The 13,501-nt window shown below is 36.4% G+C and overlaps 1 protein-coding gene and 1 long non-coding RNA gene across 4 annotated transcripts; both read left to right on the top strand.

Moving 5' to 3' along the window:
• The first annotated feature begins 614 nt into the window (after nucleotides 1-614).
• On the top strand, nucleotides 615-3,915 carry LOC103524605. 3 transcript variants are annotated; one of them, XM_026819967.1, is made up of 3 exons: nucleotides 615-687; nucleotides 3,095-3,391; nucleotides 3,811-3,915. In XM_026819967.1, the coding sequence occupies exons 1-3, from the start codon at nucleotides 652-654 to the stop codon at nucleotides 3,901-3,903; spliced, it is 426 nt and encodes a 141-aa protein (XP_026675768.1). In that variant the 5' UTR covers nucleotides 615-651; the 3' UTR covers nucleotides 3,904-3,915. The 3 variants fall into 3 exon arrangements, with proteins under 3 accessions (XP_026675768.1, XP_026675769.1, XP_026675767.1); XM_026819968.1 differs by lacking the exon at nucleotides 615-687 and adding an exon at nucleotides 1,201-1,289; XM_026819966.1 differs by lacking the exon at nucleotides 615-687 and adding an exon at nucleotides 1,492-1,562.
• Nucleotides 3,916-4,058: 143 nt separating this feature from the next.
• LOC113465446 lies at nucleotides 4,059-4,460 on the top strand. The gene is made up of 2 exons (XR_003390159.1): nucleotides 4,059-4,097; nucleotides 4,385-4,460. It is a non-coding gene; the product is annotated as an uncharacterized LOC113465446 (long non-coding RNA).
• The last annotated feature ends 9,041 nt before the right edge of the window (nucleotides 4,461-13,501 follow it).

The following is a 13,501-nucleotide window of genomic DNA, read 5'->3' as shown; positions in this document are numbered from 1 at the left end:
TACATTACTTCTTAATCTATGTGAACATTAGAATAATTCAAGGGTTTTATTCAAGAAGATGAAAATCGGTCACCCGTACAATGTGCACGCTTTATATTAGAATATTGTTCTCAAGTATATCTTACACGTATCATCCTCTCTGTTTACATTACTTCCTAATCTTTGTGAACATTAGAATAATTCAAGGGTTTTATTCAAGAAGATGAAAATTGAGTTTTGCGTAAATCAGCAGTAAACTGTTTGATGATATCTAATGGAAAGTATTGAGAGAATTTTACAAAGACGCGAGAAATCAACATGATCTTTTTTTGGAACTAATTACTAACAACATTTCGCTTAAGAAAAATTTGTTTATCCAAAAGGGGCCTAAGAAGGGTAAAGAACTTCCAAATTATTTCAAGGAAATCAATCCAACCGGTATGTCTTTTTTATGAACGCCTGGAAATAATATGTATATGCAATGTGCAACAAATGCCATAATGTAGAAATTTTCTTGAGAAAATTGGGTAGAAATGTTCAACATAAAAGATCGGATGCTCGGGGGCCCTTACGGATTGTTTTCCTAAATGATTTCTTCAGTTCACTCAACACTGAAGATAAGGTAAGAATCAAATTATCAATGAAATAGAACAAGTAGCTTCACACGATGCTATGCTGTTGGAAGATGATGCAGCAACTGAAGATAAGGTAAGAATCAAATTATCAATGAAATAGAACAAGTAGCTTCACACGATGCTATGCTGTTGGAAGATGATGCAGCAACTGAAGATAAGGTAAGAATCAAATTATCAATGAAATAGAACAAGTAGCTTCACACGATGCTATGCTGTTGGAAGATGATGCAGCAACTGAAGATAAGGTAAGAATCAAATTATCAATGAAATAGAACAAGTAGCTTCACACGATGCTATGCTGTTGGAAGATGATGCAGCAACTGAAGATAAGGTAAGAATCAAATTATCAATGAAATAGAACAAGTAGCTTCACACGATGCTATGCTGTTGGAAGATGATGCAGCAACTGAAGATAAGGTAAGAATCAAATTATCAATGAAATAGAACAAGTAGCTTCACACGATGCTATGCTGTTGGAAGATGATGCAGCAACTGAAGATAAGGTAAGAATCAAATTATCAATGAAATAGAACAAGTAGCTTCACACGATGCTATGCTGTTGGAAGATGATGCAGCAACTGAAGATAAGGTAAGAATCAAATTATCAATGAAATAGAACAAGTAGCTTCACACGATGCTATGCTGTTGGAAGATGATGCAGCAACTGAAGATAAGGTAAGAATCAAATTATCTTATCAATGAAATAGAACAAGTAGCTTCACACGATGCTATGCTGTTGGAAGATGATGCAGCAACTGAAGATAAGGTAAGAATCAAATTATCTTATCAATGAAATAGAACAAGTAGCTTCACACGATGCTATGCTGTTGGAAGATGATGCAGCAACTGAAGATAAGGTAAGAATCAAATTATCTTATCAATGAAATAGAACAAGTAGCTTCACACGATGCTATGCTGTTGGAAGATGATGCAGCAACTGAAGATAAGGTAAGAATCAAATTATCTTATCAATGAAATAGAACAAGTAGCTTCACACGATGCTATGCTATTGGAAGATGATGCAGGAACTGAAGATAAGGTAAGAATCAAATTATCAATGAAATAGAACAAGTAGCTTCACACGATGCTATGCTATTGGAAGATGATGCAGGAACTGAAGATAAGGTAAGAATCAAATTATCAATGAAATAGAACAAGTAGCTTCACACGATGCTATGCTGTTGGAAGATGATGTAGGAACTGAAGGTAACGTAAGTAATATCAATCTCTCTCATGGAGAACGAATTATAAAGTTACGAGTTCTTGAATATCCGCGACTACTAAAGATCTTCAATGAAGAGTGTCTCGGCCTTTTTATACATGGGATCTTCGAGAAACCCAGCCTTGTGGAAGACTGTAAACTCCCTGTACTTTGATTTTGTAAGTAAGGCTATTTTGCACATAGTGTATTTCCCCTATGTATGTAGGTACATATATCAATCAATATTATATTCATGATGTCATACAACAATAACCATATGTGGTCAATTATTTCAACTTCACTTGAATTATATTATTGTTGATTCAAAGAACATGCATAGGTCACGTAAAGGACCATATATGATGTATGTAGGTACACTTTACTGTATGTACTATTTTTAATGTACCTACATGTACATAGTTGAGGTCCATACTTGATAACAGGCCACCAAGACGTCATGTATTATTAACATTATTGGGAAATTTCATAATATGATCGAAATTGGACAAATCTTTCGAAAGTTATTCCGGAACAAACATACCTAGACAGACAATGACAAAAATGCTAAATGCAAAATGGTCGAGTTGAAACATAGAATTTATTTTGTTCGTTCAATATATAGGTACATGCTATAGTTGTGGTCAGAATAATTCTTAGTCTTAAGTCGAAATCGTAAACACGCGCCAAATATTAGAGGAAGGGAGAGAGAGAGAAATGATATAATAAAGAGTTAATCTAAATGAAAAACGATGTACAGAACAGAATAATGTTTAGATTCAGCCTCTATGATTTCCGTATGATTCGGACAAAGATTTGGGATTTCCATGAATCTGAAGAAGGAAAATTCATTTTGTTTTCATATGTTAACACATTCACTTATCTGTCCAAAATTATAAGGCCAATCTATTCCACTATCTAAACATATTGCATTGGTACACACGTTATAATTATGTGTTGGCATAATGTTCTTTATTACTATCCAGCTACAAGAGAAGAATTACGTACGTCCATACATATTTTTTTGTAATATATAATTATACATATTTTCATACTTTAAGTACTAAAATAAAATGCATATTTGAAAATTTAACGCCACGAAATGGATACGAACTGGCAGACCCTGACTCCCCCACCCTGGTCACATCAAGATTATTCTTTCATTTCATATTCCGTGTGTGTGGAGAGAAAAAGGGGGTCATTGTTGAAGCTGGTATTACATTCTGTATCGGTTCTTCTCTTCTCAAAATAAAATATTCTCTCTCGCGCGACATTGTTTCAGTTGCTTCCAACTCCAGACGACATCGAACGCTCCCACACCAACATGCCAGAGAAATATGATTTCCTCAGTAAAGACAACGTGTGGAAATCTAATGGGAAACCTCGGAGTCTATCCGAACAGCTGAGTGATTATTGGAAAACTTCGGAACCTGTGAAAACCACCACGGACTTCTTACAGACGAAGAGCACGCCAGATCTACTCAACTTCTACGCAAGGAAACCAAACACACTATCCAGTACTGAGAACACAGAGGATGCCACTAAGGAAACTCAAGACACGGAGTCATCAAGCCAAGAGGTGAGTAACTTTATATTTCTCTCTTGTTCATAGAATCTAGTATCTTGTACTCTTTTAGAATAGAATCTACCTGAGTCGTTTCCGATCACCCTAGAATCTCCTAGATTAATTGGAATCAGAAGAATTGAGGCATTAGAGTAAACATAGACAAGCGCGGTAATCAAAGTATTTTCTACATCGGCTTTAGTTTTGCATTAGTTTACCTTTGCTTTCAATGTTAGTTGTTTTTTTATTGTAGAAAGTGTACCCTGGATACTAAGGGGTTTATTAGAAAAACACTCATAGTGTGTCTAGGAAGAAGTGCGCCCACCTCAGCAGTATTGAAAGGTCCCTTAACTTGAGATGTAACTCTAGAATAGTGTGTGTTGTCTGAGTGAACTAATCTGTTTAACCCATGGGTTTGTTTATGTTCTGCTTAGCTTAATATAAAGGAAGACGATGTGATGGGTGAAATCAACTCACTCATTGTTCATTTGGAAGAAATTACTAAGAGACCCAAGTCCCTTCCTTAATATAAAGGAAGACGATGTGATGGGTGAAATCAACTCACTCATTGTTCATTTGGAAGAAATCACTAAGAGACCCAAGTCCCTTCCACCTGACATTAATATCTTTCACTTGTGGAAAAGCTTACAGGTAAATAGTGCCTTATTTGGTATTTTATTTTTCTGACATTAATATCTTTCACTTGTGGAAAAGCTTACAGGTAAATAGTGCCTTATTTGGTATTTTATTTTTATTATTTGTACCAAAAAATGCTTACTTACTCTCCGTGTCTGTTTTCCCCAAAGGATGAGTTAAACTTATACGAATCTGTGTCTGTGAGATAGGCATGGTATGTGAATTACTCACCGCGAAAATAACTTTCAATATGTCGCGAAAGATATCGCTGTGCCAAAGGAAGTTCTACTGTTGATATACAACGTACTTAATATATAACAGTAACCATAGTTGTAATAACTCCTACAATAAATAAAATTATTGTATTTTCAGATCGCCAATGAATTGAATCAGAAGCTGAAGGAAGAAATCACTGTGGACAATGCCCCTTACCCTAACAAAATGGAGGTAAGATCTGATCTAATAAATTACTCACCGCGAAAATAACTTTCAATATGTCGCGAAAGATATCGCTGTGCCAAAGGAAGTTCTACTGTTGATATACAACGTACTTTTACACTGTCATGTTCTAAAATATGTCTAAATTAATATACTCGTATAACAGTAACCATAGTTGTAACAACTCCTACAGTAAAAAAAATATTGTATTTTCAGATCGCCAATGAATTGAATCAGAAGCTGAAGGAAGAAATCACCGTGGACAATGCCCCTTATCCTAACAAAATAGAGGTAAGATCTGATCTGATCCTTAAGGATTTCGGCTAGTAATAAATAAATATCAGATCAGATGCTGGTAAATCCTTGTGATGCTGGTATATCAGATGCTGGTATATCAGTGATGCTGCCAATGAATTGAATCAGAAGCTGAAGGAAGAAATCACCGTGGACAATGCCCCTTATCCTAACAAAATAGAGGTAAGATCTGATCTGATATTTATTTATTACTAGCCGAAATCCGTCGCTTCGTTCCGGATTTCTGCTGGCTACCGTTTGTGAAAACCAATATTGTTATGAATTTATTTCAGTAGGGTGCGTCAACATACGTAATATGATTTAACCTAATAAATTTGATTTCTTTCCAGAGTCCTTCACCGAACAAACACTTATTGAAATTGGTCACTGATCCCCGAGGACAAGTGCAAGATATCCGAAGTCTAAAGAAACAAGGCTACGTTACTGATCCCTGCCTTAGTCCGGAGATCTGTTTTGATTTGGTCCGGGACTTGAATGGTCCCAAAGGAAAAGGTAAACGATGATCTCATGTCCAAACCATTTTTTTTTTTTTTACAGTCAGCTCCCATGGCGTAGTGGTCACTGCGCTCGCCTTGCACGCGGGAGACCCGGGTTCGATTCCCGACGGGGTCAAGAAATTTGTATCATGCAAATGATTGATTCCGTGACTGGTTGTTGCGGGGCCCACTCAGCCTCGTGAGGAAAATGAGTAGCTATGACATATAAATGCGCATAGCGACCAGTGCCAGCATGGTAGGTAAACATTGGTTTTTAGGATTATTGAGATATTGGGAAAATCCTACAATGCTGCAGTGTGAGTACCAAAGTTGTGACATAATAACACAAACTGCATTTACATTACATTATTTTTTTACAGGAATATAACATGATTTTTTTTGTAAATTTGATTTTAAGGCTAAATTCTTTATTTCTGTAAAATCGGATGGTAAATCTAATCCTGGATATTTCCTTAGGAGCCGAACTCTTTGCGAAACGTCGAAAGAAATCCGAGAAGTGGATAGTGGACGAGAAGAATGTCAAAACCAACACCTCCACCTTCTCCACATCTAACAGTGGAGGAGTGGCCTCATCTCCAGCAGTGAGCAACAAGCTACCCCCTCCACCCCCGTCCTATCTACCGGGGAACACCAAACGCGTGGAGCAAGTGCAGAAGATGAATGAAGTCCAAGTGAGTACATATGTGAGGGTTTCGAAATTTGAAAATCGTGCTTTATAATTCCACTAATTTATTAATTCCACTTTTGAAAAATGGTCAAAAAAAATCCCTAGCTTTAGGTCATAGCAGGAGACCCCGTTTCATTTCCCACCAAGGGCCAAAAATTGTAAAAGTCATCTTTGAAGATCGATTTGGTGGTTTGATTAAATCCTTATCCGCTGATGGTAACAATAACAAAGATGTAATTTTCTCTAACATATCCTTCGCTGTTGTGTTCAGGAACGACTAAGTCAGCCTAGAGTTCGATTGATAAAGTCTCCTTGGGAAGCTGCATTAGAAACCGGTTCTGTAGACACTGCTTTTGCCGACATTGAGCCACGAGGTTTTGTAGTCGCTCCAACCTTTGAATATAGTCAACGCGGTAAGTGATGGCATTTCATAACAAAGCTTGTCCATACGATTAACAACTTTCTATTAGTTTGTAAGTTTGTAGAATTTAAGTTTATAGGCTATCGCTTTCCTTTGCTGCTTCTTTGCTTTTCTGCTTCTAATACCAACAGCGATGACTTTGATATTAAGCAAACTATTACGTTGGGGGTGTAGCCCAGATTGAAGTGAAAATCTGACCTAAAGATATTAGACGATGCCCAAGACCTAGTGCCTCTTCTGTAACATTAAGCTAAACAGACAGGGATTAAAGATGTCGAAAATCTCTCTTATTGGCATTGGTACATGACATGGAGCATGGGGTATGTGTGGTATCTTGTTTCTAGGTACTACCCCCATTCCGTCCTCCCTACCTGGCCCTATTAACACGGCAAGTTGGCCGAAAAGTAATAGGGACGTCTATAAACCTAAAATACCAAGAGGGTGGGCTTCACCCCAGAGTACGCTTTTCAATTCTAACTCGCCCATACCACCATTCACACAATCCTATGGTAATCAAACATATGGTAAGTACTCTAACTGCTTTGCTTTCCGCTTCTTGGCCTATTCATAATATGTACATAGATAGGTATGTTAGACTCAAAACATGGGCTTTTGATTTAAATACCTACCATATCGTGTGTATTATTCATTTCTTCATAATTTAATAGTGCGTTTATTTTCTGAGGAATTTACAATGAATTTTACAAATAAAAATTATAATAAAGCAATAAAAACTTGCTTGCTAATTTAGGTAGAACAATAGAAGAAACGATTTGTACTCACATTTCAATGTACATATCCACTTCATACTATTCATGGTTTGATGCTTTATTGCAAACATCTGCTTCTGCTTTCTAATATTTTCTCTCTTGCGTTCCTCCAAAACCAATTGATTTGGACAAGTTATTCACGCCAGCACCAGACAGCGATGAGCTTATTATAAAAGATAGTAAGTTCTAATCCATAGGCACCAATACTTGATACCTTAAATATTCGTAGATGTCAGTTATGTCAAAGGCCGTTTGGTAGCTGTATGGATGGATGCGACCAATCTTCTCGTGCAATTCTTGAGATAAATTTCCTCTAGTACATAAGGCAAATTTGATTAGTTTTGGCGTTCCCTTGGGTTATCGAAGGTAACTTATTGGAGAGACTTTGGAAAATGATATGCTAAAAAGTCTTGCATTGTTGCAATGCCCACAAAAATCATGAAAAAAAAGAAAAAAAAAAACACGTTTCTTTTGTTCCATCACTCTTTTTCAGTGCATTATAGGGAAGTATTTTATTTCTGTCCGATTCTTCTATTGCTACTGTTTTCCTGTTTCAGAGAAACTCTATACCAGCAGTAGCTTCTACTCCCCTAACCATCCCACCTTGGAGGATCAGGTTAACTTAGCGCGGCGTATTTCCAAATCCCTCACTGACATCAGCAACCATGAGAGTAAAGGACAATCCATGTATGTCAATAGGAAGAAACGCTCAGTCAAATGGGTACATGAAGGTAAGAGAAATTCTAAATAATAAGTTCTAGTCTTCTCCTTTGCCTTTTCCTGTGCACTGAATTTAGTTTGTTTTTCCAGTGATAATTTTATTCTTGAAAGCTTTTGGTTTTGATAAAATTTGCACCCAATCGGAATTTTGGGAAGAATTTTCCTTCTCGGCCACTGGTATGTGCCCTTCCTCTCAGTTTATCTCTTTTTCCTTACTCTCCTCTTATCTTACCTCTCTATCTCCTGTATAATGCATAGAGTGTCATAGGTTATGTCTGCCAATCGGAATTTTGGGAAGAATTTTCCTTCTCGGCCACTGGTATGTGCCCTTCCTCTCAGTTTATCTCTTTTTCCTTACTCTCCTCTCATCTTACCTCCCTATCTCCTGTATAATGCATAGAGTGTCATAGGTTATGTCTCTATTGAAATGACAAAGTTATGTCTGTGTTGATATAGAAATGACAAGCTGTCACTTGGGGTTGTCGCCATTTTGATAATTGCATAGAATAGCTGAGTCGTACATACAGTGTCTTGAAAGAACCAACATAACTTTTAAACAACTGAATAATGCCATGGAAATAATTAAAGGAAAATGAATTTGTCACTCTTAAGAAACGGAAAATTGTTCATTATTTAAATATGAAAATATCGAAAATTGAAGATGGCCGCTATCTAATATCAATCAGAAGTGAAAAATTTCCAGCTGCTCAAAAGTTGAGGGGTACCTACCTAATGGTAGATTTCACCAACCTTCTTTCCAGCCTCAAACAGCCCATTAGCTTAACAGCCCTGTTAAGCCAATACAAATTAAATGGAACTTCACTGGCTGTTAGTTTAACAGGAGTTCTAATGACTGAATAAATATTGCTGAAATCCAACATAAGATTTGTGAAACATCCTGTATATTATTGAATATTGTATAGAATACATACACATAACTCGCAAATAATTGTGTGCCGTTATCACCGCTAATTATAATAGGGAGGATGTGCCAAATAAATAATTTATAATAAACATCAATATAATATTGATTATAATCAATAGAGTAAAAATGAAGAACAGTTGAACAGCACGGCAATCCCTTAATTTGAATTGTTGATCCAACCTTCTTTCCAGCCTCAAACAGCCCATTAGCTTAACAGCCCTGTTAAGCCAATACAAATTAAATGGAACTTCACTGGCTGTTAGCTTAACAGGAGTTCTAATGACTGAATAAATATTGCTGAAATCCAACATAAGACTTGTAAAACATCCTGTATATTATTGTATAGAATACATACACATAACTCGCAAATAATTGTGTGTCGTTATCACCGCTAATTATAATAGGGAGGATGTGCCAAATAAATAATTTATAATAAACAATCCTATATCAATATAATATTGATTATAATCAATAGAGTAAAAATGAAGAACAGTTGAACAGCACTGCAATCCCTTAGCCCCAAATTTGAATTGTTGAAATAATTCATCATCGTACATTTCTATCTATCTCCTGTGGGGATTTTATTCTATCATACTTTCTCGGGAAAATGAGCCCAAGATTAGGTAATAGAAAGTGGAAAATATAATTATATCTTTTTTCGATAGGGCATTTCCAATATATTTTTATCTCTCTTTGCTCTCGGAATATCGGAATTTATTGGGTGTTTTCGTTCAGCTCTTAAGACCCGTTGGTCTTATGAACAAACTTTTATCAACAAATGTTTGGCAATTTCATCAAAATCGGACTCTCCGTTCAAAAGCTATGGACAAGTTGAATGAAACATCGAGTTATAACTTGGAGCTCACTTCGTTCAGTTACTATGGCGGCAGGAGGGGGAGGGGATCAATAGATGCATTGAATTTGATTTCACATGTCGCTAATACCGCTGTTCCTATCATGAGGCACCGTCCGTCGTTATTCTAAGAAATATCTTGGCACCCGTACAGATTGTCTATTTTCTATTGAGTGACATCTTTGACTTTCGATTGATTTCTAATCCGGTCTCATTTGTTTCTCCCAGTGTTCTCATTTTCTCGCCCCGTCCTAATTTATTTTCAATATTATATTTCGTGTACCAACAATAAAATTTGTTTAATTTTGTGTGTTGTGAAAAACTATTTCCATTTCTTCCAGGGGAAGGCAGAAATCCTAACTTACCAAATCCGTACACAAATAACACAAATAGTGAGGTAAGTCTTCAATTATATTTATAATTATATAATGTGCATATTATTTATAATATTTTTTTATAATATGTAAGTGTGATTGTGATGAGTCACAAAACTACAGATAATAAATTAACAACTATGACCTTCATAACTAAAATCTCCAAATCACCATGCTATCGAAATATTGTTGATTTATTGCTCAACGAAAATCGACGTCTAATGAGTTCTGTCTTTCATTTAAATATTATAACAAAATTATTAATAAAATGTGTATTTATATTTATTAATATCTATTATTTAGGGCACTGCAATTTTTTTTCAAACACTTCTACATGGAAAGATATATTTATTTTAAAGCTTTATTTTAAAAAAGGCCGTTGTACTTTTTCCGTTGTGTTGAAAAAAAAAAATGCTACCGTTTGTGAAAACCAATATTGTTATGAATTTATTTCAGTAGGGTGCGTCAACATACGTAATATGATTTAACCTAATAAATTTGCATCATGCAAATGATTGATTCCGTGACTGGTTGTTGCGGGGCCCACTCAGCCTCGTGAGGAAAATGAGTAGCTATGACATATAAATGCGCATAGCGACCAGTGCCAGCATGGTAGGTAAACATTGGTTTTTAGGATTATTGAGATATTGGGAAAATCCTACAATGCTGCAGTGTGAGTACCAAAGTTGTGACATAATAACACAAACTGCATTTACATTACATTATTTTTTTACAGGAATATAACATGATTTTTTTTGTAAATTTGATTTTAAGGCTAAATTCTTTATTTCTGTAAAATCGGATGGTAAATCTAATCCTGGATATTTCCTTAGGAGCCGAACTCTTTGCGAAACGTCGAAAGAAATCCGAGAAGTGGATAGTGGACGAGAAGAATGTCAAAACCAACACCTCCACCTTCTCCACATCTAACAGTGGAGGAGTGGCCTCATCTCCAGCAGTGAGCAACAAGCTACCCCCTCCACCCCCGTCCTATCTACCGGGGAACACCAAACGCGTGGAGCAAGTGCAGAAGATGAATGAAGTCCAAGTGAGTACATATGTGAGGGTTTTGAAATTTGAAAATCGTGGTTTATAATTCCACTAATTTATTAATTCCACTTTTGAAAAATGGTCAAAAAAATCCCTAGTTTAGGTCATAGCAGGAGACCCCGTTTCATTTTCCACCATGTGAGGGTTTTGAAATTTGAAAATCGTGGTTTATAATTCCACTAATTTATTAATTCCACTTTTGAAAAATGGTCAAAAAAAATCCCTAGCTTTAGGTCATAGCAGGAGACCCCGTTTCATTTCCCACCAAGGGCCAAAAATTGTAAAAGTCATCTTTGAAGATCGATTTGGTGGTTTGATTAAATCCTTATCCGCTGATGGTAACAATAACAAAGATGTAATTTTCTCTAACATATCCTTCGCTGTTGTGTTCAGGAACGACTAAGTCAGCCTAGAGTTCGATTGATAAAGTCTCCTTGGGAAGCTGCATTAGAAACCGGTTCTGTAGACACTGCTTTTGCCGACATTGAGCCACGAGGTTTTGTAGTCGCTCCAACCTTTGAATATAGTCAACGCGGTAAGTGATGGCATTTCATAACAAAGCTTGTCCATACGATTAACAACTTTCTATTAAAGTCTCCTTGGGAAGCTGCATTAGAAACCGGTTCTGTAGACACTGCTTTTGCCGACATTGAGCCACGAGGTTTTGTAGTCGCTCCGACCTTTGAATATAGTCAACGCGGTAAGTGATGGCATTTCATAACAAAGCTTGTTCATACGATTAACAAACTTTCTATAGTTTGTAAGTTTGTAGAATTTAAGTTTATAGGCTATCGCTTTCCTTTGCTGCTTCTTTGCTTTTCTGCTTCTAATACCAACAGCGATGACTTTGATATTAAGCAAACTATTACGTTGGGGGTGTAGCCCAGATTGAAGTCAAAGTTATGTCTGTGTTGATATAGAAATGACAAGCTGTCACTTGGGGTTGTCGCCATTTTGATAATTGCATAGAATAGCTGAAAGTCTTACATACAGTGTCTTGAAAGAACAAACATAACTTTAAACAACTGAATAATGCCATGGAAATAATTAAAGGAAAATGAATTTGTCACTCTTAAGAAACAGAAAATTGTTCATGATTTATTTTATTTATTTACACGCTAAGCATCAAGGCCAAGATTGAAGTGAAAATCTGACCTAAAGATATTAGACGATGCCCAAGACCTAGTGCCTCTTCTGTAACATTAAGCTAAACAGACAGGGATTAAAGATGTCGAAAATCTCTCTTATTGGCATTGGTACATGACATGGAGCATGGGGTATGTGTGGTATCTTGTTTCTAGGTACTACCCCCATTCCGTCCTCCCTACCTGGCCCTATTAATACGGCAAGTTGGCCGAAAAGTAATAGGGACGTCTATAAACCTAAAATACCAAGAGGGTGGGCTTCACCCCAGAGTACGCTTTTCAATTCTAACTCGCCCATACCACCATTCACACAATCCTATGGTAATCAAACATATGGTAAGTACTCTAACTGCTTTGCTTTCCGCTTCTTAGCCTATTCATAATATGTACATAGATATGTTAGACTCAAAACATGGGCTTTTGATTTAAATACCTACCATATCGTGTGTATTATTTATTTCTTCATAATTTAATAGTGCGTTTATTTTCTGAGCAATTTACAATGAATTTTACAAATAAAAATTATAATAAAGCACTAAAAACTTGCTTGCTAACTTAGGTAGAACAATAGAAGAAACGATTTGTACTCACATTTCAATGTACATATCCACTTCATACTATTCATAGTTTGATGCTTTATTGCAAACATCTGCTTCTGCTTTCTAATATTTTCTCTCTTGTTTTATTTTCTCCATTAAAGTCACAGACGAAACGCCAAGATTAGAAAAACTATTTAAAGGTTCACCAAGATCACCAGTTACAATCATAAACAAGCCTCCCACGCCATTCGACGTGACTAGTCTGTTAACTTTTACTGAAGAGTCTGCAACTATTCCCAAAGTAACAAACGATACACCTGCCAGCAAAACTCTAACGCCTCAGACAACAGCACCAACAAACAATTCAAAAATGAGTTCATACGCTGTCAATAAGGACAATATTCAAAAGTACGGAGCAGTCATTAGTGAAATAAAAATGAAAAATGGATCCAACAAAAGATTACCCAGTCAGAAAATTGAAATGAGACAACCAAGCAACACTTGGTTTAAAATAGAACCACAACCCAAAGGTGCACCACAAGTTGTACAACAACCGACCTTGTTCGGAGTACAACCAGCTCCACAAATTGTACAACCACCTTCTCCACAAATTGTACAACCTCCAGCTCCACAAATTGTACAACCACCAGCTCCACAAATTGTACAAGCACCAGCTCCACAAATTACAGAAGCACCAACTCCGCAAATAGTACAACCACCGACCACACAAATTGTGGAAGCACCAACTCCACAAACTGTTCAACCAACTTCACAA

Source organism: Diaphorina citri, unplaced genomic scaffold, assembly GCF_000475195.1.
Source record: "Diaphorina citri unplaced genomic scaffold, Diaci psyllid genome assembly version 1.1 scaffold107, whole genome shotgun sequence".
Lineage (NCBI taxonomy): Eukaryota > Metazoa > Arthropoda > Insecta > Hemiptera > Psyllidae > Diaphorina > Diaphorina citri.
The sequence above is the reverse complement of the archived record's forward strand: the minus strand, read 5'-3'. Positions and strand labels throughout refer to the sequence as shown.